Source organism: Callorhinus ursinus, unplaced genomic scaffold (genome assembly GCF_003265705.2).
Source record: "Callorhinus ursinus isolate GAN/ISIS: 27379988/994484 unplaced genomic scaffold, GSC_fseal_2.0 scaffold7, whole genome shotgun sequence".
Taxonomy (NCBI): domain Eukaryota; kingdom Metazoa; phylum Chordata; class Mammalia; order Carnivora; family Otariidae; genus Callorhinus; species Callorhinus ursinus.
This window is the reverse complement of record NW_027397069.1, coordinates 6,298,763-6,320,457: the sequence shown is the minus strand read 5'-3', so window position 1 is coordinate 6,320,457 and position 21,695 is coordinate 6,298,763. Positions and strand designations below refer to the sequence as shown.

Genomic DNA, 21,695 nt, shown 5'->3' with positions numbered 1-21,695 from the left:
GATAGAGAGTGCTGGAGAGAAAGTCTTATTTTTCCTCAGAGCCATTTGTTGACATTCCCCTTCTCTCCTCAGAAAGATAGGTAATATTTCAGAGCCAAGTTTGTGTGTGCTCACCCCCCTTCCCCCCGCCGGAGGAGAGGAAGGGCAGATAAGGCAGCAACTCTTACATAAGTTCTGAGTTTAATAGTTTTGAGCTTCGTCTCCTGTGCTACTTACCCCTCTGCATGCACAGGGAAATCAGACCTTCATTACATTGCCCCATGTGGAAATAAGGTGTGGGGAATGATGTTAAGATGTTCTGTAAGTGATTGGTTTCTTCTCCCATCCACAAACCGTTTCCTGGTAAGATTATCAAATAAATGTAGATTAAAAAAAAAAAAACCAAAAAACCAAACCCAGATGTGATTTATTTTTCCTTCACCTGTTGCCTTTTTGACTTTGTATATTGTTCTTTTTTTCTAATTAGAAATTTTTTGTTTTTAAATCTTACAGTTGAATTTTAAATCTCTTATCATTTCTGGTGTTGGAACATACTTAGGCTTTTCCTACTCATTCATAAATTAAACATTTTTCTTTCATGTTTTCTTTTAGTACTTATTTCATCATTCCTGGTGAAATTTCCATTCCATCTGGGATTTGATTTGATTTTTTTTTTTTTACTTAAAAAATGGCTACCTGATTGTCACAAACATTATTGAATAATCATTCTTTTTTGTAGTAGTTAGAAGTCACCTTAATTATATCCTGAATTCTCATACTTATGCAGATCTGTTTTTCTTTTTTTTAACCTGTCTGTTTAATCATGTGCTAGTACCACATTATTTCAGATGTTGTATCTCTGTATTATAACACAGTATCCAGCAGGACTATTCCTTTCTCATTACTCTTATTTTTCCATCTGATGTTTTAGGATTAGCTTATTTCATTTATATTTAACCAAAGAAAAAGATTAAAATGATGAAATTGCTGAAGTATTAGATAAATGTTTCTAATTTTCCAGAGATATTAATTCCTTAAAAGATGTTCTTAATAAGAAAAAATGGTTATTGAAACCATTTATATTTTTATCATCATATTTCTTCATACTCCAATTTGAGAGAATGTATTGTTTCCCTTTTACCAAAATGAATGGAAATTGGCATATTTATATTTAATCCTGCTGTCTTTCCCCCTAACTCTTCATTTTTACTATTTTTATTATTAGTTTTGTATTATTGTAACATGACTTTTTTAAGGCACGGCTCTTCTAGTGTCTTCCCATTTTGTATTTTAAAAATTGTTTTCATGGTCACCATCTGCAGCTACCATAGCTTTGTGATTAATCAGTTCTTCATTTTGATTCATCTTATGGTTAGGTGGTTCTTCTGTTTCTTTTTAAAATCAAGAATTTATTTTTGAGAGGTATCCATGGGTACTGTATCTTCTGAGTTCTTAGATGGGTGGTAAGTTTACCTTTATAACTGACAAATTTTCACCTGGATATAAAATCATGGGGTTTAAAACAGCTGAAATAGCATGTTCCTGGCTTTTTGATCCAATAGCAACCCTTGAGTAACTACCAAAACCCACCAAAAAAGGAAAAAAAAAAAAACAGAAAAAGGAGAAATGAGAAATCACTTGGAAGAGGGAAGGCTCTTTAAACTGATAACGTGTGGGGAACTCTAGCTTTGGGAGGGGAACAGCCTGGGCTGCTAGGGAGGGAAAGGGAGGAGGAGGAAAGGTCTTGCTTGTCCTCTGCCTTTGTTTAGGGACAATTATTGCCTCCCTCTCCCAGGGGAGCCTAGTATTGATGGCTCTGACCAATTTTAAGTAATTTAGTTGATTCTTTTAATATTTTTTCTGTCTTTTTAATCAATACATGTATATAGGTCTTTCTCAATTTTCCATTTTCTTCTATCAGCTTCCCACCTTGCCACACCCACTGCACAAGTGCACCCTTCCCATCTTCCTCCTGCCACTCTGTCATGATTTGGGTTAGCTCAGTATTTGGGATTTTATTATGATCACAGTGTGAACGCTATTCACAGCAGTCCTGTTGTCACCTAAGATTACTTTCACTTTCCTGCACCATTTTTTCTCTCCCACTAAAAATTATCTTTGCTTAGTTTTCAGTGTGCCTGTCACTGATTTATCCACAAACTTGTCTCATGTTTGAATATATTCAGGCACATTGAGTTTTCTGTCAGTTTATCTTTTTGTAGAAATACTTGGTTTCTTTTAATCTTCTGTAGTCTATACTGGTTGCCTTCTCCATTTGTATTTTGGCTTTTTAGCTGAGATTTCCCTGCTTTGTCCTGAAGATTCTTTATGCTTCTCTTTTTTGGATCTTTTTTCTCCTAGATTTTTGTCATAAACCATTTTGTGGTTTATTCCCTTTTTTTCCTGGAATATGTCTTTAGGTTACTTCCTAAGAACAAGTGCCCAGGATCTACATTATATGAGAATTTACATGAGTGCAGATGACTCTGTATTAACTTATTGGGGAAAAAACCCAATAGTTTTTCTCGTGGTATAATTTGCAAGTCACAACATTCATCCATTTTATTTATCTGTCTGTCTATTTATTTATTTGGCTAGCTTTGGTTGAATCTTTTTTCTTTTTCTTTTTTTAAAGATTAGTGAGAGCGTGTGAGCAGGAGGAGGGGCAGATGGAGAGGGGACAGAGAATCTCAAGCAGACTCCCTGCTGAGCACAGAGCCTGACTTGGGGGGAGGGGGGCTTGATCATGACCTGAGCTGAAACCAGGAGTCAGACGCTCAACCGATTGAGTCACCCAGGCGCCACATTCATCCATTTTAAGTATACAAATGCAATAGACTGGATGTTTGTATCCCTCCCAAACTCATATGTTAAAACATAACTTCCAAGGTGATGGTATTTGGAGATGGGGCTTTGGGGAGGTGATTAGGTTATGAGGATGGAGCCCTCACGAGTAGAATTTGTGACCTCATAAAAGCTAGCCCAGAGAGCAACCTTACCCCTTCTGTTACGTGATTAGTGAGTGAGAAGACTGCCATCTATGAAGTGGAAGTGACTCCCACGAGACATTGAATTGGCTGGCACCTTGATCTTGGACTTTCTAGCCTGAGTACTGCAAGAAATAAATTTCTGTTTGTATAAGCCACCCATCCCATGTTATTCTGTTCTAGCAGCCCAAATGGAAGAAGACAATAAGTCAGTGAATTTTAGTAAATATAGAGAGTTGTGCCACTACAGCAGAATTGCACAATAGAACATTTGCATCACCCCATAAAGATACCTGTGCACATTAATAGTCCTTTCCTTTTTTACATCTCCACTCCCAGGCAACTGTTAATTTGCTTTCTGTTTTGATAGTTTTTATATTGGCCTTTTCTGGACATTCTGTATATATGAAATCAAACAATATGTAGTCGTTTGTGTCTGACTTTTTAGCATAATGTTTTTGAGGTTTACTTATGCCGTAATGTGTTTCAGTAGTCCGTTCTTTTTTATTGCTGAATAGAATTGCATTGTGTGGTTATCATATATCTTATCTACTTACAAGTTGGTGAATATCTGAATTGTTTCCACTTTTTGACTGTTAGGAATAGTGCTGCTGTGAAGATATACATATAAGTCTTGGACAAATTGTTTCATTTCTCTTGGGTAGATAGTTAGAGTGGAATTGTTGGTTGTGTGGTAAATTGTGAAACTGTCAAACTGTTTTCCCAATTGGTGTATCATTTTATGTTTCCATGAGTAATGTGTGAGAGTTCCAGTTTGTCCACATTTCTATATCCTCCTGATCGGGTCTTTTTTTTTTTTTTTTTTTTTGCCTTTTAATGGTAGCCATTCTAGTGGATACGAAGTGCTTTCTCATTGTGGTTTTAATTTGCATTTCCCTAATGCTTAGTGATATCAGATCTCTCTTCATGTGCTTGTTGGTCAGTCATGTATTCCCTTTGGTTTCAGTGTCTAATCCCATCCTCTACCTAATTTTGAATTGGTTTATCTTCTTACTGAGCTTTAATACATTCTTGATATAGATACATGATTTGTAGATATTTTCTCCCAACCTGTGGCTTGTCTGTTTTCTTAATGGTGTCCTTTGAAGCACAAAAGTTTTTAATGATAAAACCCAATTTACCATTTTTTTTTTTTCCATTTATGGATTGTGCTTTTGGTGTCATACCTAAGAAATCTTTGTCTAACCTAAGGTCACAAAGACTTTCTCCTAAGGGCGCCTGGGTGGCTCAGTTGATTAAGCGACTGCCTTCGGCTCAGGTCATGATTCTGGAGTCCCGGGATCGAGTCCTACATCGGGCTTCCTGCTCTGCAGGGAGTCTGCTTCTCCCTCTGACCCTCTTCCCTCTCATGCTTTCTCTCTCTCATTCTCTCTCTCTCTCAAATAAATAAATAAAATCTTTAAAAAAAATAAAAAAAAAAAACAAAGACTTTCTCCTAAATTTTCTTCTAAAGTTTTGAATATAGAATTCTGGATTGGAAATAACTTTCCATTAGCATTTTGAAGGCCTTTTTTCCCCTGCATTTTACTAGTTTCGACTTTTGATAGTGAGATGTATTTTGATTCTTGAGCATTTGTTTAAAGTTTTTTTTTTCCATCTAGAAATTTGTAAGATCTTATCTTTGTCTCTAGTTGTAGCCAAAACTGCTAGTGGTCTACCAATTACTAATAAGGAAAAATAGCTTTAACTTTTAGTTTATTAACATTATAGCCTCTTTTGATACTTTTGCTTTACATTCCTGGAATAAATTTTAATTAGACATAATTTTCCTTTTGTTACTTTACTGGATTTGTGTGCTAATATAATGATTTCTAATTTTTACTTTTTTAAATGCCATCTTTACCAGATTTGAGTATTAAAGTTATATGTATTTTTTGAAACTAACTGTGGGAATATTATATAGGTAAATAATAGGCATTATTCCTTAAATATTAAAACTCAGATGTGAGAGGGCGCCTGGGTAGCTCAGATGTTTAAGCAACTGCCTTCGGCTCAGGTCATGATCCCGGAGTCCTGGGATCGAGTCCCACATCGGGCTCCCTGCTCAGCAGGGAGTCTGCTTCTCCCTCTGACCCTCTTCCCTCTCATGCTCTCTATCTCTCATTCTCTCTCTCTCAAATAAATAAATAAAATCTTAAAAAAAAAAAAAACCCAGACGTGAATCAATTTGTACTGGTATCTTTCTCAGTTGTAGGTCTTTAAACATTGTTCTCATCACTTCTGTGATAGACTTTCAGTATTTTTTGAGGTAATACAAATCAAGGTTTTTGAAGGTTATTGATTGCTTTATTCATATTCCTCTAGATTTCTTTCTTTTTTAATTAGATCTGTTTGATTTAGAGATACATTAAGTTTTTCATCATAACTTTAAAAATAGATTTTATTTTTCAAAGCAATTTTAGGTTTATAGAAAAATGAGCAGTAAGTCAAAGCGTTTCCATATACCCCTTTACCCATCCACTCAGTTCCCCGTTAGTCAAGTGTTGTCTTAGTATGGTACATTCGTTACAATTGATGAAATTGTAAATTTTGAAATAATTGTCAATACATTGTTACAGATGTTGATACACATGTGGATACATTGTTATTAGCTAAAGTCCGTAGTTTACATTAGGGTTCACCCTTGGTGTTGTACATCCTGAGGGTTTTGACAAATGTATGGTGACCTGCATCCACCATTAGGTATCATGAAGAGTATTTTCACTGCCCTAAATATTCTTGCATTCAAGACCTCTTTGCATTTCTTTGGCTCTTTCCCTCTTTCTTATTTCTTTCCTTTTTTCCCCTCTTTCCTTTCTTCCTTTTTCTTCCTCTGTGTCAGTTTTTTTTGTCTTTTTGACACGTGGCCATCTTCAAACATACAGAAGTCCTAAGAGTAGCAAGAGTGGTATGGGAGAATCCCCTGATCTGTAACCCAGCTTCATGTTTACATTGGCAGTATTGTTTATTTTATTTTATTTTATTTTATTTTATTTTATTTTATTTTATTTGTTTATTTATTTGACAGAGAGAGAACACAAGCAGAGGGAGAGAGAGGGAGAAGCAGGTTCCCTGCTGAGCAAGGAGCCCGATGTGGGACTCAATCCCAGGACCCTGGGATCATGACCTGGGCTGAAGCAGCCACTTAACCAACTGAGCCACCCAGGCGTCCCTACATTGGCAGTATTGTTTTATGTATACCTTCTTTTCCGTGCTTTTGCCACTTCTAGCTGGAATATTTTAACAAAAATTTCAGACATTATGTAATTTCGTCTGATACTTCATTGTACGTATGTATTCATTATACAAGTTTTCATTGCCTTTTAAATGTTTACTTTGCATATTTACCTGTAAAATAATTTGATATGTATAGGTTTATGACTGTTCTACATGAATTGTATGCCATTTATCCTTACATAGTATCTTTGTCTCTTGTTCAAAGGTTTTAATTTTAAATTCCACCTTGACTCCTATTAGGTTGCATCACCTTCTTTTTGTTTTATTTGCCTTTTTTCTTTCAAAGCCTTCTTTATCACTTGTTTTGTGTCTTGTAAAGTTTAAGTAAAGAAACCCTATCTGACACTCTTTCTTTTAGTATGAGAATTTAGTCCTTCTAATTTTAAATACTTGATTTTATTTCATCTTTACTTGTATTTCAGTATTCCTTTTTTCTGTTTTCCCCTTTTTTATTTGTTGCTTGAATTAAATTGCTAATTATTCTTGTTTCCCATTGGTGGATTGGAAATTCTCTTGTCCTGTAACATTTTATTTATGTTCATCTTCCTGTTTAGACTGGCATTTTCTCCATTTATACTTGTAAAGAGTATATAACTGATTGCCCCAACTTTGCAACACTGAAGATTCTCTGAGATTATCTCATACCTCTAGGCTGTGTTTGGTTTTCCCTTGTAGTTGATCTCTTCTGTTTCCAGACTTGCTTTTAGCTTGTGCATGCACAGGTTTCTCCTTTCTGTATGTTCTCTGTCTTTCCCTTCTTTGAGATTTCTGCCCTCATTCACTGGTTTCATTAGAGCATTTTTTTGTGAAGTTGCCTCGGCTGGAATTTATGGAGGCTCTATGCTCAGAAATGCCACATCCTCAGATATATTTCTTTAGCGTGAAGGGGAATGGTATTTCGATTCTAGGATTCTTGGGTTTCTGTTCTGTTCTTTCAGTGGTTAATACACTCTGCTGTTTTCTGGCTTCTCGTATTAAGTCTGAGGTCATTCTGATTTGTCTTCCATTATATGTAATATAGTGTTGCTGTCTGAAAGGTGGCCCACTTTCCTCTTGATCATTGGAACTCAGGGATTTTTTTGTCTCCGCCAGGAGGACATGGCTAGGTGTGTGTTTATGTCCATGAAATCCTGCCTTTTATGCTGGGTGTTCTTTGAAGTGTACAGATTTAAGTGTTTCTTCATTTCAGAGGAAGTTTTTTCTGTTAACTGTTTCCTTTCCTTTTCTCATTTATTCATTTTCTCCTTTGGGAACTCCTTTTATTGTGGGTTAGGTGTACTGGATAAGCCCTCTGAAGCTTGTGTCTTCCCACTCATGATTACTCTCATTTTGTATTTGTGTTCTGTTTTTTGATGTTAACTGTTTATGTTGCTCTTCCAGGCTACTAATTTGAGTTCTAATGGCGATCGTCGTCTCCTTAAAGTAATCAGCTAAACTGCATAATTGGGAAATCGTGTTATTTTATCCCAGAAAGTTTCCTTCTGTATGGGGGTTTGTGCATGTGGGGCTACTCTTGAAGTTTCTAAGTGCCCTATTGCTTTTAGGATTTTTTTCCCCCCGTTCCTCAACGGCTCTGTTTCTCTTGGTGTCTGTAGTCATTATTCTAAATGCTTGCCCTGTCTCTGGTGGGTAAGCCACCTGCTGTGGTTTTACTGTGCTTGATTTTGGGTTTTTGGTACTGAGTGCTGTTTGGTGTAATATTCGGAAGTGGCAGCAGTCCTTTGAGTGGTTGAAGATACAGCCATGTCTACTCCTGAGGTCAGAAAGAGCATATATCTCTTAGCATTCTCTTGGTTTCAAGGGCAGAATCTAGCTAATATTTATTGACTACTCGGACTTCTTAGCAAAGTGACCAGGGATTCTTTTGGAGCCTTTAGTGACTTTGTTTTCAGGCTGCATGGATCTCTGCAGGCCAAACTGTCTCCCTGACCTCTTCTTTCACATCTTTCCCTGGAGATCTCTGAAGCTGGCCTCTGGGTTTCCCCCAGCCTGTGAGAGACAAGAGCCCAGAGCCCAGTACTTGCTGTTGCCTCTCGCTTTCCCGCAGATGTCTCTGCAATATCCCGTGATACTCACTGACTCGGGGCAATAGAGACCGTGAGATTTGGAGTGGAGAGGTGGTGAACCATACTGGTTTTGCCATCTTCCCAAAGCAGAAATACTTAACCAGGGTTATCTGGATCTCACTAATGAGCTTTGGGGGAGTCTGTGGACCCTCTGAAATTGGGCACATGCTTTTCTAGGGAGAACTTCAGTGAGGTTCTAGACCCTAAAGTGGTTCAGAACAACCAGAGCTGGGCGCCTGGGTGGCTCAGTTGGTTAAGCGACTGCCTTCGGCTCAGGTCATGATCCTGGAGTCCCGGGATCGAGTCCCGCATCGGGCTCCCTGCTCAGCAGGGAGTCTGCTTCTCCCTCTGACCCTCTTCCTTCTCGTGCTTTCTATCTCTCATTCTCTCTCTCAAATAAATAAATAAATAAAATCTTTAAAAAAAAAAAAAAAGAACAACCAGAGCTGCTAACGGGGAGCTCCTTTGGTCACTGTTTTCATTATTTTGACTTGGTGCAAGTAAATCCTAGCTCTACTCCTTCCTAGTTGTATGACTCTAAGGGGGTTCCTTAATTAACCTCGCTGTCCTCATCTGTAAAGTGACAGTAACTGTAGCAGGGCATTACAGGATTGTGAGCATTGACTGAGTTAATGCATTTAAAATGCTCAGGAAAGTGCCTGGTTTAGACCAAGCACTCATTCTTCTTCCGGACTGTGAGACTCTCACCAGTAGATATTCCACATGCTGTGTTTGTTAAATACTGGTTAGCATGTTTGCTGCTACTGTTGTCGTTACTAGTAAAGCTTGCCAGTAGTCAAGTTTTTTTCAGATGGCAAACTGAGCTACAAATTAATAACTTTCTTTTATTATTCTTTTGTCAGTTAACTGCAAAATTGTTATAAATGAACAAATATACTTGTAATAAACCACTTTGAAAGACATCTTTTTATCATAAGGGTGTTTGTGTAAGAGTTTAAGAGAAAAATGGAGATGGAAATCTTCTTAAAATGAAACTGATTGGTAAAAGTGTTAAATTCATAAGCTGTTTCTGCTTAGGCCCTTGTGCTAAGATTAATGTTAGGACCCTGAATATACCTTTCCAAATTCGTGTGTGTGTATGTATAATTGCTTATTTCCAAATGTAAGTTATGATTAGATTTTAGTGCTTTGGAAAAACAGCCTTTATGTAATCTACAAAGATTATAAGAGTTGGAACACTCTTAAGTAGAAAGGAATAACATCTTATAGTAGTTAATAGCCCAGGAGTGGTCAACTGGCTATTCCATATCCTTAAGAACAGAGCGCTGAATTTCCCACTTTTGTTAGACCTTAGTCAGTTGCTTATATATGATTGCCACAGTGAAGAAGGAATCTACTTTTGTGATGGGATGGAAGAAAAAGTGCAATGGAATTGTTGAAATTCTGTGGAGACCAGACACCCCCACCTCCCATCAGATAATCCTGCACCATGTGAGATCTTTATATTCCAGAAGGATTTTTAGAAACTCTAAATTGATTCTTACCCTTTGCTATTTCACTTATTTAAAAATCAAAAATTATTGCAACCCATATCCTGGTTTCTAAGAGTTGGCTATAACTGAACAAATAATCATGTTCTATTTTCAGAGCAGTTTTGGATTTTAAAAATATTCAGGACCATCCATACTAAAAGAGTTTGGTCTTTTTCGGAGTTGGAGCATTGACTGAAAGAATAATTGGTGGAATTAGGAGAAATTACAGAGAAATGGATTTGTGACTAATTCGTAAAACTGCATCAGAGGGACATTTTAGATTTGGGCTGAAGTTGACCTTTTTGATTACTTTTTAAGTCATAGAGGCCAGGATTATCAAACTGGCTTAAGTAAGCCAGAACCAGGATGTTCTGGAATATTTGAAGTCAGTATCCTAGGAAAGTGAGAATACAAAGTGGGGTATATTATACTTTCCCTTAATATTTATTGAGTCTTATTAGAAAGTTGAAGAAGTTTTTATTACACAGATGTGAATAGGTAAACTTGTCAGATAGTTTCAGTTAGGTTTTTGTGTTAAAGCATGTTGTAAACTATTTTGGGTCTTTGAGTTCCATACTCTTACCTAGATTTTAATTTTTCAACTTTGTTCCTGTATTAGTTTCCTAGAGCTGCCATATCAACATACCACAGACAGGGTGGCTTAACCAACAGAAATTGTATTTTCTCACAGTTCTGGAGACTAGGAGTCTAAAATGAAGACGTTTGCAGGGTTGATTTCCTCTGGAGGCCCCTCTCTTTGGCCTGCAGATGGCCATCATCCCCCTGTGTTTTCACATGGTCTGTCTTCTGTGTGTGTGTGTGTGTGTGTGTGTGTGTGTGTGTGTGTGTGTGTGTGTATTGTCTGTGTCCTAATCTCTTCTTTTAAGGATATTAGTCATGTTGGATTAGGGCCCATCCTAATGACCTCATTTTAACTTAATTGCCTCTTTAAAGACCCTTATCTCCAAATACAGTTATATTCTGAGGTACTAGGGGTTAGGGCTTAAACATGGGAATTGGGGGCGGGGAGTGGGGTGGGGGGTGAGGACACACTTCAGCCCATAACAGTTTCCTTATCCTTTCTTCATCTGATTATTTGTGTTGGGGTCAACAGGGAAGCTCTATAATAGAATCTGTTCAGTTTTCACTGCCACCCTTAAACAGCCACTATTTTCAAGGTGAGTTTACAGGAATTAGGTATGTTGGGCCCCATTTCCCAATGTGCTTTTTATCTTTGAGTCCTGTGGATCAAAATCTAATAACTTTACATCTTTATTTTGAAATCCTGTATTCTCAGGAGGTAGAACTTCAGAATTTTAATAGATATATGTTAGATTCTGTTCTGGACAAAGCGGTTCTCTGAACTGAAAGAGCAGAACCAAAAATAATGGCATCAGTTATCCTTTCAGGCTGGAATAACAACAAACTAACTAGAGACCTGTTATGCCAAATACCATTATGAAACTCAGCTTTATATAACAGGACAATTATCTTCAACAGGTAATCACACCTAAACTGCTCGGTTGAGTTGAGTCAGACAAGTTCTGCTTACCAAAGATAGCCTTCCCAAACCAAGCCTTGTAATATTTGTCAGTTTAGACTTGATGTATTTAATAAAGATGTTACCTAAAATTATATTAATTTAAAATAACATAATTTGAATATTAGATATTCTTAATATTCACTCACCATATACCTCATGTTTGTATCTCATTATGCCTTCCTTATAAAGTGACAGTGGAATATTGAGGAACAAGTTCATGCATTTGGAGGGATTTTGTAAATTTCAGTGCCATTTGGATGTTAGTTACAGCATGTTTGTTGGGTCTTCTAGCTTTGGGGACAGCTTCTGCTTTGACTAGGTAGTTGGGCCACCATTCACGAGCTGACAGAGCCAAATATTCCTCCATATAAGGAACTTCCAATGCTTCTCATTCACTCTCCTTCTCTGTTAATGGCCAACTTTACACATACTTGTTCCATCTGACTTCTCTCTGCACTTTTCATGACTTTTTTCCCTTTGCAACTTCCCTCAGTGTTTTCATTGGAAGCTAACGTAAGTGTCTAATTAGAGTTTGCCTGAATCTTGCTTCCCAGGAGGAAAACTTGCCTGTCACCTAGTTACCTGTTCTTTAAAATCTTAGGACTTGTTAGGGGAAATAAACACAAAATATTTACAAATTTAAGTCAGAGAAAAGCTATTGAACAAATTATCTGCTGTTGATTATTTTTATTTAACAGTGGATTTTGAAGAGAAAATGTTGATCAAATCAGTTATCTTTATTTCAGTAATATTTTATTATGTATAAAAACAAACAAGTGATGTAGCTTTAATTTCTGTTAACTTTTATGTGAGATTATTTCAGATGTGGAGAAAAATTGCTAAATGTCACAGAGATGTTCTGAACACCCTTCCCTCACGTTTACATTCGCTGTATCTGTTTTCTCTGTGTGTCGTCTTTACCTGAAACATTTCAGAGTAAATTGCCGGCCTGGTGTCCCTTTACTCCTAAATATGTTTGTGTTTCCTAAAAACAAGAACATTGTTTTACATCACCACAGTACCATTGTCAAAATCAGGATATTAACATTTACTCATTATCTATCAGCCAGTCTAGAGGTCGTATTCAGATTTCACCAGTTGTTCCCTTAAAGTCTTTTACAATAAAAGAAACACATTTTCTGGTTTGGGAGCCTATATTACATTTACTTGTCATACCTCTTTCTATCTAGAACAGTTCCTTAGTCTTTTATTTATTTATTTATTTTGGGGTCAACTGTGGTCTTTACATTTTTTCATGAGCACAGGCCCTTTACTTTATAGAACATCTCTGATTGTGCATTTGTCTGTTTTCTCATGATTATACCGAGGCTCTGCTCATTGGCAAGTCTGAGCACTGCACCCGAGAAACGTGCTGTTTATCCCATTACTGCTGCGGTTGGCTTGGTTAAGGTGGTGTCCCTTGCATTTCTTTACTGTACAGTTACTACTTTTCCCTCTGTTGTCAATAAGGTATCGTATAGGGAGATACTTTGAGACTGAAAATATCATTATACTTTCACCCACTAGTTTTAGATACTTCCTAGTTTGTATTTAGTGAGGAGTAAGGCTAAAGATTACGGTGGCAATGGCAGACACAGTGCCAGAAAGATTTGTTTTTCTAAGTTCATCACTATTGAAGTTTGATACATTAAGAACTCAGAGGTGAGGCAAAACCAAATTTACCTTACTGTTGCATTTGATAAGCTCAGTTATTTATTTTTGGGGGCAAATACATTTAAAGCAACAAATATATTTGAAAACAGTGGCCAAAGGTCTAAACACAAACACTGACATTAGTGACAGCTTGATGGTGATCGAGAAGACAAAACTAAATTAAAATAGCAAATGGGTTAATAGAAAATTGGATGTTTGTGACCATCTAATATAGGCATGTAGAACTATATATACTCACTGTAGCATGATTGTGTGTGATTATGTTCCATAATATGACATATGATTGTAGTTGTTTGTACCTATTTGAACAAAACATTCATGGAAAGATAGAGGCATTGCCAACATAGACAGATTTATCAGCTACTAATAAACCCTGCAGAGTGCACACTGTCTCACTGATCCCAATCAGAAATTTGTCTTTGAGAATTCAGAAATTTTGACTTGTTTTGGGTTTTTTCTTTTCCTTTTCCTTTTCCTTCCTTCCTTCCTTCCTCCCTCCCTCTCTCCCTCCCTCCCTCCCTCCCATGTGATTTTTTTGTGTGGGGGTGGGGGTTAGGCCTTTGTTGACTAAATCATAAGATTTATCTATCAGAATGTCAACATATTGATCTTCAAATGGTGACTCATACTATTTAGTGTATCCCTTATTCATATGCTTCTTGGAACTAGCACCCATTTCTGTTGGGTAAAAAAATATTATGTATGAAGCCAGGTCTGTAAAAATTTGGTGAGGCTAGTCACAATAAGGGAATTCAGTTTTGTATTTTGAATGTTTAAGACATTGTTTCTAAAAGTGTGTTCCATGGAATTCTCCCAGAAGGATATCCTATAAAAGGAGGAGGGGTGTGGGTTAAATAAGCACCGTAAGATACCCTCCTCTTGAGAATTCCAAAGCATTGTGACAGATTAATGAGTCTTAGGAGTCTTTCTTAAAAGCACATGTTTAATGTAGTTGAAGTCAATGTTTCCCAAATAGAAATGACACAGAAACCTTGTTTATTTTTTTTTTCCTTTCACATAACAGCCCTCAGAATATACATTTATTGGCATTAGACTTGTGTAGATTTTTCCTTTAGGTGGAACAAGATGAACTCGTCAGCCTACCAGCAAACTTTGACCCTCCTTCTTTGTATTACCTTTCATTCCAGGTGGTTACCTTCACTTTCCATTGATCCTCCCTCCCTCCCTTCCTTTCTCCTTTTTTTTTTTTTCCTCCTTTTAAAGATATTTTTTAAAACTTCTGTTGAATTATATTTTGGCCTGGGAGCTGTTTTGTCTCTTTGCATATCTCTGTTTTCATCTCTTTAAGTACTGAGTTTGACTTGCAGAGGGGACCTGTTTCCAAATTCTCGGAAATGGGGCTATACATGGTTATTTAAACAATGTTACGCTTACAAGATTCCTGGTAATAATAGTGCAGGGTCTAAAGGAAATGTTTCATACCATCCAGTTGAATAACTTCATTTTAATTCTATTAAAATGTGTTTAGGAAGATTTCTTTAACAATATCTGAACCTTAGTGGATATATTTTTTAAATTCTGGAAGTAATCATTTTGCCTTTAGCAGCTAGTTATTATTTTAGTTATCTACTTAATTATTTTATTTTGAAATGCCTGCAGCTCACTAATTTAGATTGTAAAATGTGCTGTTTCTGTTCTATAATTCTAAGTTGCAGTAAAGAGGTCCATTTTTGGATTCCATTCAATAATGGGTCTAATGTACTTTTTTCTTACACAGTTACAGAGACATCTTCTAAGGTAAAACAGAGCCTTATAATGAATTTCTATCTTTAAACTTTCATTTTTTTGAAGATTTATTTATTTGAGAGAGAGAGCACGAGGGGTGGGGAGCCCAATGGTGTGGCTGCATCCTGGGACTCCAGGATCATGACCTGGGCTGAAGGCAGTCGCTTAATCAACTGACTCACCCAAGTGCTGCCCCTGTCTTTAAACTTTCATAATACTGTGGTTTATAAAAGACAACAGCTCATAATTATGTAGCAGTTTATGTTTACTACATTTTTTAAAAAGTTGTTCATTATTATTATTTAGTAATATCTACACCAATGTGGGGCTTGAACTCATGACCCCGAGATCAAAGATTGCATGCTTCACTGACTGAGCCAGCCAGGCACCCCAATTTACTACATGTTTTTATATACATTTTTCCACGAAGAAAATAGGAATGTCGTACCATCTCTGGAGTGACCTGAATTCCAACCCTGCCTCTCCCATTTACTCTAGATGTGGCTCTGGATTTGCTGCTCATTTATTCATTCATTATTTATTTATTTGCCTAGTATATAGTGCGTACTTTTCTGGGCACTAGACATAGAAGGAGTTAATCATAGAATAGAGTTAAATCATTCACTTAACTTTTAAAACTGTTTTTTCACCTAACGAGGTGTGTGAATAGTATTGATTTAAAGCCCTTGGCACACAGTAGGCTCACTTTGAATAGAGTGGTAAGATGGTTTCTCACATAAAATTTGTTTCTAGCAATAAGAGATGGGCATTTACACTTGTTCCTTTCTTGTTATATTTGTCATATAGAATCTTGTTTCTCAAAAACCATATCTTTCAAAAATTTATTTTTTGAACTATCTAATAAGATCTTTATTTAGTGTCACATTTATTTTACAAAGGGTAGATGCTTATTTTAGCGATGATTTTGTCATTAAAATTATGTCAAAATGTCTTAAAATGTTGTTGAAACTGTAAACAAACTCATAACACACACAGAGCTAATTATGGATGCCATCTGTTTATTTTTACAAAGCTTTTTTTTTTTTTTTTAAGACCATGGCATTGTCTGCTTCTGATAAGCTTCAAGATTATTATAATGACTAAGTCCTGTCCTTCAATTAGTGAGTTGAAGATGGGAAGACAATTCTTTTGTTCATTGACCTTTCCCCGTGTCAGAGTGTATAAAATTAGACATGTCATGATAAAGAAACTATTATGAAGTGCATTTAGAACATGCTTAATTTTTATGAGATAAGAAATTGGTATTAAAACAGCAGATGTGGCCGAACTTTTATTTAAATTTCTAGAACTTATTCAGGGATTTCAGTGAAAGACAGATCATCTGCTCTTTATCAGTGCTGTAAGTGGCTTTATTTTAGCTTTGTTAAGTTTAGGAACTTGTAAGCAGTCAAACAAATTCATAATGATGTGTATCCCTGTTAGTATCCCTATATGTCGGTGCATGTTTTTGTACATGTGTATCCCATGTGTGAGTATGGAAGGCTAGGGATCCCCATGACAGCATCTTCCAAAGTAGTTATCAGCAATTTGCTGAGAAAGCAGAGTGATTTCACTGGCTCAGTTTTGCTATTGTGCATGCTAAGCACTCCCTGTGTAAGTCTGAAGGGAGAACAACCTGCAGGATCCATCTGCTCCTTTCTGCTAAACTGCATTGATGTAAGAGTACGCTAATCTGGTTGCTTGTCAGGACAGGTTAGTGAAAGCATGAGACTGGGTGAGACTACGCTAGCCTAGTGCTTTGGAAAATCATAAGCTGCCTTTGTGGATGCCATGCTAAGTGTAGCAGAATAGGTTGATTATCAGCCATATGGAGGATTGCAGCTAAATATATAATTTTCAGATAGGAAGTAGTTTCAAAATTGAAAGTGTTAAACATTGCGAGATGACATTAATTAAAAATGGAAACAAGTAATACAGATAGTTTACAAATACTTTTTAGGTATTTTTTTTAAATCATGCCTTGTATGAGATTGTGTTTAATTTTATTCTCTTAGTTTTTTAAAGTGATTGAATGTTAAATATAATTAACCTCATTTTACCCATAAGTTATTGAACTTGTTTTGCTTATTTCTGTTTATTTACCTTTTCCCACACGTATTGATGGGCTCATATTGGCCTTGCAGGTTGAGCATCCCGTCACAGAATGCATTACCGGCCTGGACCTAGTCCAAGAAATGATCCGTGTTGCCAAGGGTTACCCTCTCAGGCACAGACAAGCTGATATTCCCATCAACGGCTGGGCAGTTGAATGTCGGGTTTATGCTGAGGTAAAATGAATGATGTTGAGAGGAAGGGTGACGGTTGTGTCCCAAAGTCATGGGACCAGGTAGAGATAAACAGAAGGTAAAGTTAGGGTTTCATAATTGGTGTTGAGTATGTGCTTATGTAATACAGAATCCAATCGGAACAAAGGGTAGACAGTTTTGACATAAATCAAAATAGTTTTAAAAGATTGAGTTTGATTAAGTTCTATGTGTTTTTCCTGGATGGGAAAAATAGCTACCATCAGTTTAAGGGCCAACAAAGCATTCGTTAAATGCTCTTGCTTTTGTTAAATCTCCAGTATGCTTGAATGGACCATGGTTTTTGTTTTGTTTGCTTGTTTTCCAAATCACATTTGAAGTAAACAGAAACAATTATTTCTGTGTTTTTGTTTGTTTTTTAGAGCCCACCCTGGGTACACATGAGTTGTTAATTCAGTATTTACTTAAAATTTTTGCAAGTTTATTTTCTAATAATTTTATCCCTTATGCTTACATTGAAAGTAGCAGTTAAAATTTAAATTGCAAAACTTTGATTCATAATTTTAATTATGGATTTTACTCCTAAACTGTCAGTCCAATACTTTTATACTATTTTATAACTGTATTAACTAGATAATAAAGCAGTCAGTATCTGAAAATGCTTTTTTCAAATGATTAAAATAATTCAAGGAAACATTTGTACTATGTTTCACTTTTAGAATTCGAAGTTTATCAAAACGAAAAGTAAATTAATAGTATCTGTGTCTAAGAATACTGGAAGTTGTTTTGAAATGTTTTTTAAAGTTCTTGAGAAGAATATGCTTGGCCTGGTTATTCCTGCTTTTATTATATTTTAAGTGGTATTGTTAGGACACTGAACTTACTTAATATTTATTCTGATGATCTAAGATATTTACAAATGGAGCACATATCTAATAGCACATGCAAAGTTTCTTTCAGGTCTTTATTTGAAGAACTAAAATTCTCCAATTTTACCGTATGTGAACTGTATTGAGAGTAAGAAAACAAATATCTTTAGCGTACTACAGTTGTTGTTCTGAACTTGAGGATGTTTTGATGTATTGCCTAGGTTATTTTATTTTTGCCCAAACCATTCTAAGAAGATTTATAAAATGTTGGAATTTTACCAATTTCAATAAAGTATGACTAAGGTCAGGCTAAATTCTGCTTACAGTTCTGTTTGATTTTTAAATACTTGTCTAAGTAGTCTATAGAGTGAGTATAAGACAATAATATTCTGAAATCTGTGATTTGGTAAATACTGTATATTGAAAATAGATCTATAAATGCTTCTTCATTGTATAAATATTTAACCTTACTTTGCTGATTTATATTTCAAAGACTGTGCTTCCTTTCCTTTGAACTTTCAGGACCCCTACAAGTCTTTTGGTTTACCGTCCATTGGGAGATTGTCTCAGTACCAAGAACCAATACATCTACCTGGTGTAAGTCATTAAGCTGTAATACCAAGTGAGGGGTTAAAACCTTGATTTATGTCATACTTTTATGTTAAAGCATGTCAACACTAAAGGGTGTAAATTGAAGGACAAGTGAAATTCCTGGGGAATGGCAGTTTTTTGTTGTTTTTAAAAAAATATTTTGTACTTTGTGATACATAAGGTCAGAATTCACTTCACAGGGGAAGTCCAGAGACATCTGACTTGTAAATAAATGATAGTTTACAATGTTCCCAATTCTTTTGAAAATTGTACTGAGAAAGATCACAGAATCCTAAGAATGGGAAATGGCTTTCCTGTATTACACTTTAATCTTTTCACTAAATCTAACCCAGATTCCCTGTATAGTCAGATGTCAAAAATTCAAGCACAAAATCAGCCCCTTAATAGAAGTGGATTAAGTAAAACAAAGTACGCCTCATTCTATTAAGTGTCATGGACTTTAAGAAGTACATATTTCTACCAGTTAAAGAAAAGTGATCACTGTCCACCTAATTCCTAAGTCTTCTATATTTAATAGCTGTTCTTTAAATAGTTTTTGCTGCATAAAAAGAACAAGGACATACCCTTTTTCTTAATCAAGGTAATAAGTGCATATATATATGACATTATGTTAACTAGTGGATGACAAGGCTGTACCATCTGTGAATATGATTATTCAGTTTGATTACTGGCATGAAGATGGTGAAAGATTACAGGAAGGATTCTAAATTCGAAGATGTTATTGGATATGTGATTTATTTCACTTTTTAAATTGTTTTTGCCCATATGCCTTCTGAAGAGACTTGACCCTTTCTAGGCTGGGAGACTCCATGCTGTGTTCAAAGCCTGAAGGCAGAACAAAAATTGTAAAGATTTAACAGGTATTATGTGACATTAAATAGCAGATGAGAAAACAAGTATCATAGGGACATATCTAAACATTTTTTTAATCAAACAAAAAAGTATTAAATAAGAATTCATAATGATTACTCTAGTTGTTAGAAGTTTTCACCATGTTGTAATAGCTAACAGGATGTCAAACATTTTGCCCTCGCAAGTTTTTGCAATTTGCAATTTTCAAACGTGAGACCTGTTGAAAGTACAAGTGATAATGGACAAACTATACCCCCTACAGTCTTTGTCCCACCAAATCTTTCTTCAATTAATGCTGCAGCAGGAGTTTTATGTAATAACATTTGCAGTTGTGAGCCATCCATAGAAAGCAAAAACAATTAAAATGCCTTAAATGTTCTGCTTACTGCTGTTATTTGCTTGTGTGAATGTTGCATGTCAGCTAAATGGACCAAGGAATAGATAAAGTGATTGGGTGCGGGAGAGTGCACACCAAGCTTTGTCTATCATTATTGCTGGGAGCAATCAAATTGATGTCAGCAGGACAGTAGATGCGTTGACAGCTGTAATTATGTATCTCCATGGTGATCACTTTTGGCCTGTCATGGAGGCCCACAAGTCCCCTCCCTTGGAAGCATTTAATCAGATTGGGCTGTCACTTGTCAGGTAGACATTGCGGGCTGGGAGTTGGACTGAGGGAGAGAGGTGAATCGAGCATGAAGGGTGGGAGACGGCTGATAGTTTCACACGGTCCACCGTTGATACAGAAGAAAGACATTTAAATTATGCCAGAGGTTTCTGAGCAATGGCTTGAGACCCTCATACACAGGTGCCTGGGTGGTGGTGGCGGTGTGGTTTTTCCTCCTTGCCCCTTCAACGAGATCAGTCAGTTTTAACTTGGGAAACTCTTTTTGGCTGTACCTTTTTTGTCACAAGAATACCCTACTTCATGGGCGCCTGGGTGGCTCAGTCGTTAAGCATCTGCCTTCAGCGCAGGTCGTGATCCCAGGGTCCTGGGATCGAGCCCCGCATCGGGCTCTCTGCTCCGCGGGAAGCCTGCTTCTCCCTCTCCCACTCCCCTTGCTGGTGTTCCCTGTATGGCTGTCTCTCTCTCTGTGAAATAAATAAAATCTTTAAAAAAAAAAAAATACATACTTCAGAGTTAATTTACAGGCTGTACTTTTCACATGGTTCTTTAAGCCTAAAATTTACTTCTATGGCATTGATGAAGATTTAAGAAAAATCTTTGATCACCACATTTTGTAAATTTGTTATTTTCAGACTGCAGTTTTGTTCTGCTCAGAAATTTGGTTACATTTCCATTTGACTTTATTCTTAAAACTTTTTGTGCCAAAGCTAAATATATTTTTTTGTGTAGCCTTTGTTTCCATAGAGGAATGGTGACTTAGTTTGACTTTTAATTCATTGTTAGAAATAAAAGCTGATGATTATTTGAAAAAAGCTATGTAAGTAGGAAATTATAAGTCAGAGTCTTCATGCTTTGTTACAGTTTTAAATTGGAAATGTTGATTGGCTAATGAAATGTGTTTGATTAGCGATGTGTGTTGATTACGTATAATACCTCTTGATTTTCCCCTATGTATTTTTAAATTAAAATGACATATCTTCTGTGATCATAATTTTAGTAGATGACATGGTTATATCCAAGAGCCCTGGGTAACTTAACTTTTAGGATGGTGTTGTTCAAGGTAACTAAGACTTTAAATTATGAACTATAGAAGAAAGTAATAAATAATCTTTATTGTCTGTTATTTGACCAGTGTGTTGAACAGCAGAGTTCCACACTAGCCTTGTAGCAATTTATGTAGCAAATAGGATATACTTAAAGTCAAACATTTTAGAATTTGTACCAGTCTCAATTTGAAACACAGCTTTAGCAAGCATGCTCTGGTTTTAAATAACAATACATGGAGGTAAAACGAACTCTTTTAACTTTTTGCTACTAAAATGAAGAAAATGGAAGTTCAGAAGGCTCTTTTCTCTAAGTTGGTTGCCAGCTGCCGTTTGGGGTCTGTTTAAATGTGGGGAGAGAGTAGATTATAATTTTATTGCTTTCACAGCTGTCCCATTAATTCTTTTCTAGTTTTTATAAACACTGTGAATTTCAGTTTCATAGAACTAAAGTATGTTTCCAGAAAATAGAAAGCCAAGATATGTTTAAGTGTGCTGAGTGACTTTCATTTAAAATCGATTTCCATACATGAATGTGAATGTAAATACAAATATCCATACTTTTGTGTTTGCAAATACAGAAATAAAAGCACTCTGGGTATGTTACAGTGTTATCTTCTGAAGCCTTACAAAGAGAATAGTGTTAGTGCGATTTTTTTTTTTAAGAGAATGAAACTATGCTTTATCTTTTGATGTCACCGT

At 36.1% G+C, this 21,695-nt stretch overlaps 1 protein-coding gene across 5 annotated transcripts in view; it reads left to right on the top strand.

Moving 5' to 3' along the window:
- The window catches only part of PCCA (propionyl-CoA carboxylase subunit alpha), a 394,194-nt gene that overhangs the window by 170,171 nt on the left and 202,328 nt on the right, over positions 1-21,695 (top strand). For all 5 annotated transcript variants that reach the window (XM_073894335.1, XM_073894336.1, XM_025874636.2 and 2 more), the window contains 2 exons: positions 16,870-17,013; positions 18,381-18,455. In XM_073894335.1, the coding sequence (XP_073750436.1) occupies positions 16,870-17,013; positions 18,381-18,455 (219 nt within the window). The remainder of the gene's footprint in view (positions 1-16,869; positions 17,014-18,380; positions 18,456-21,695) is intronic.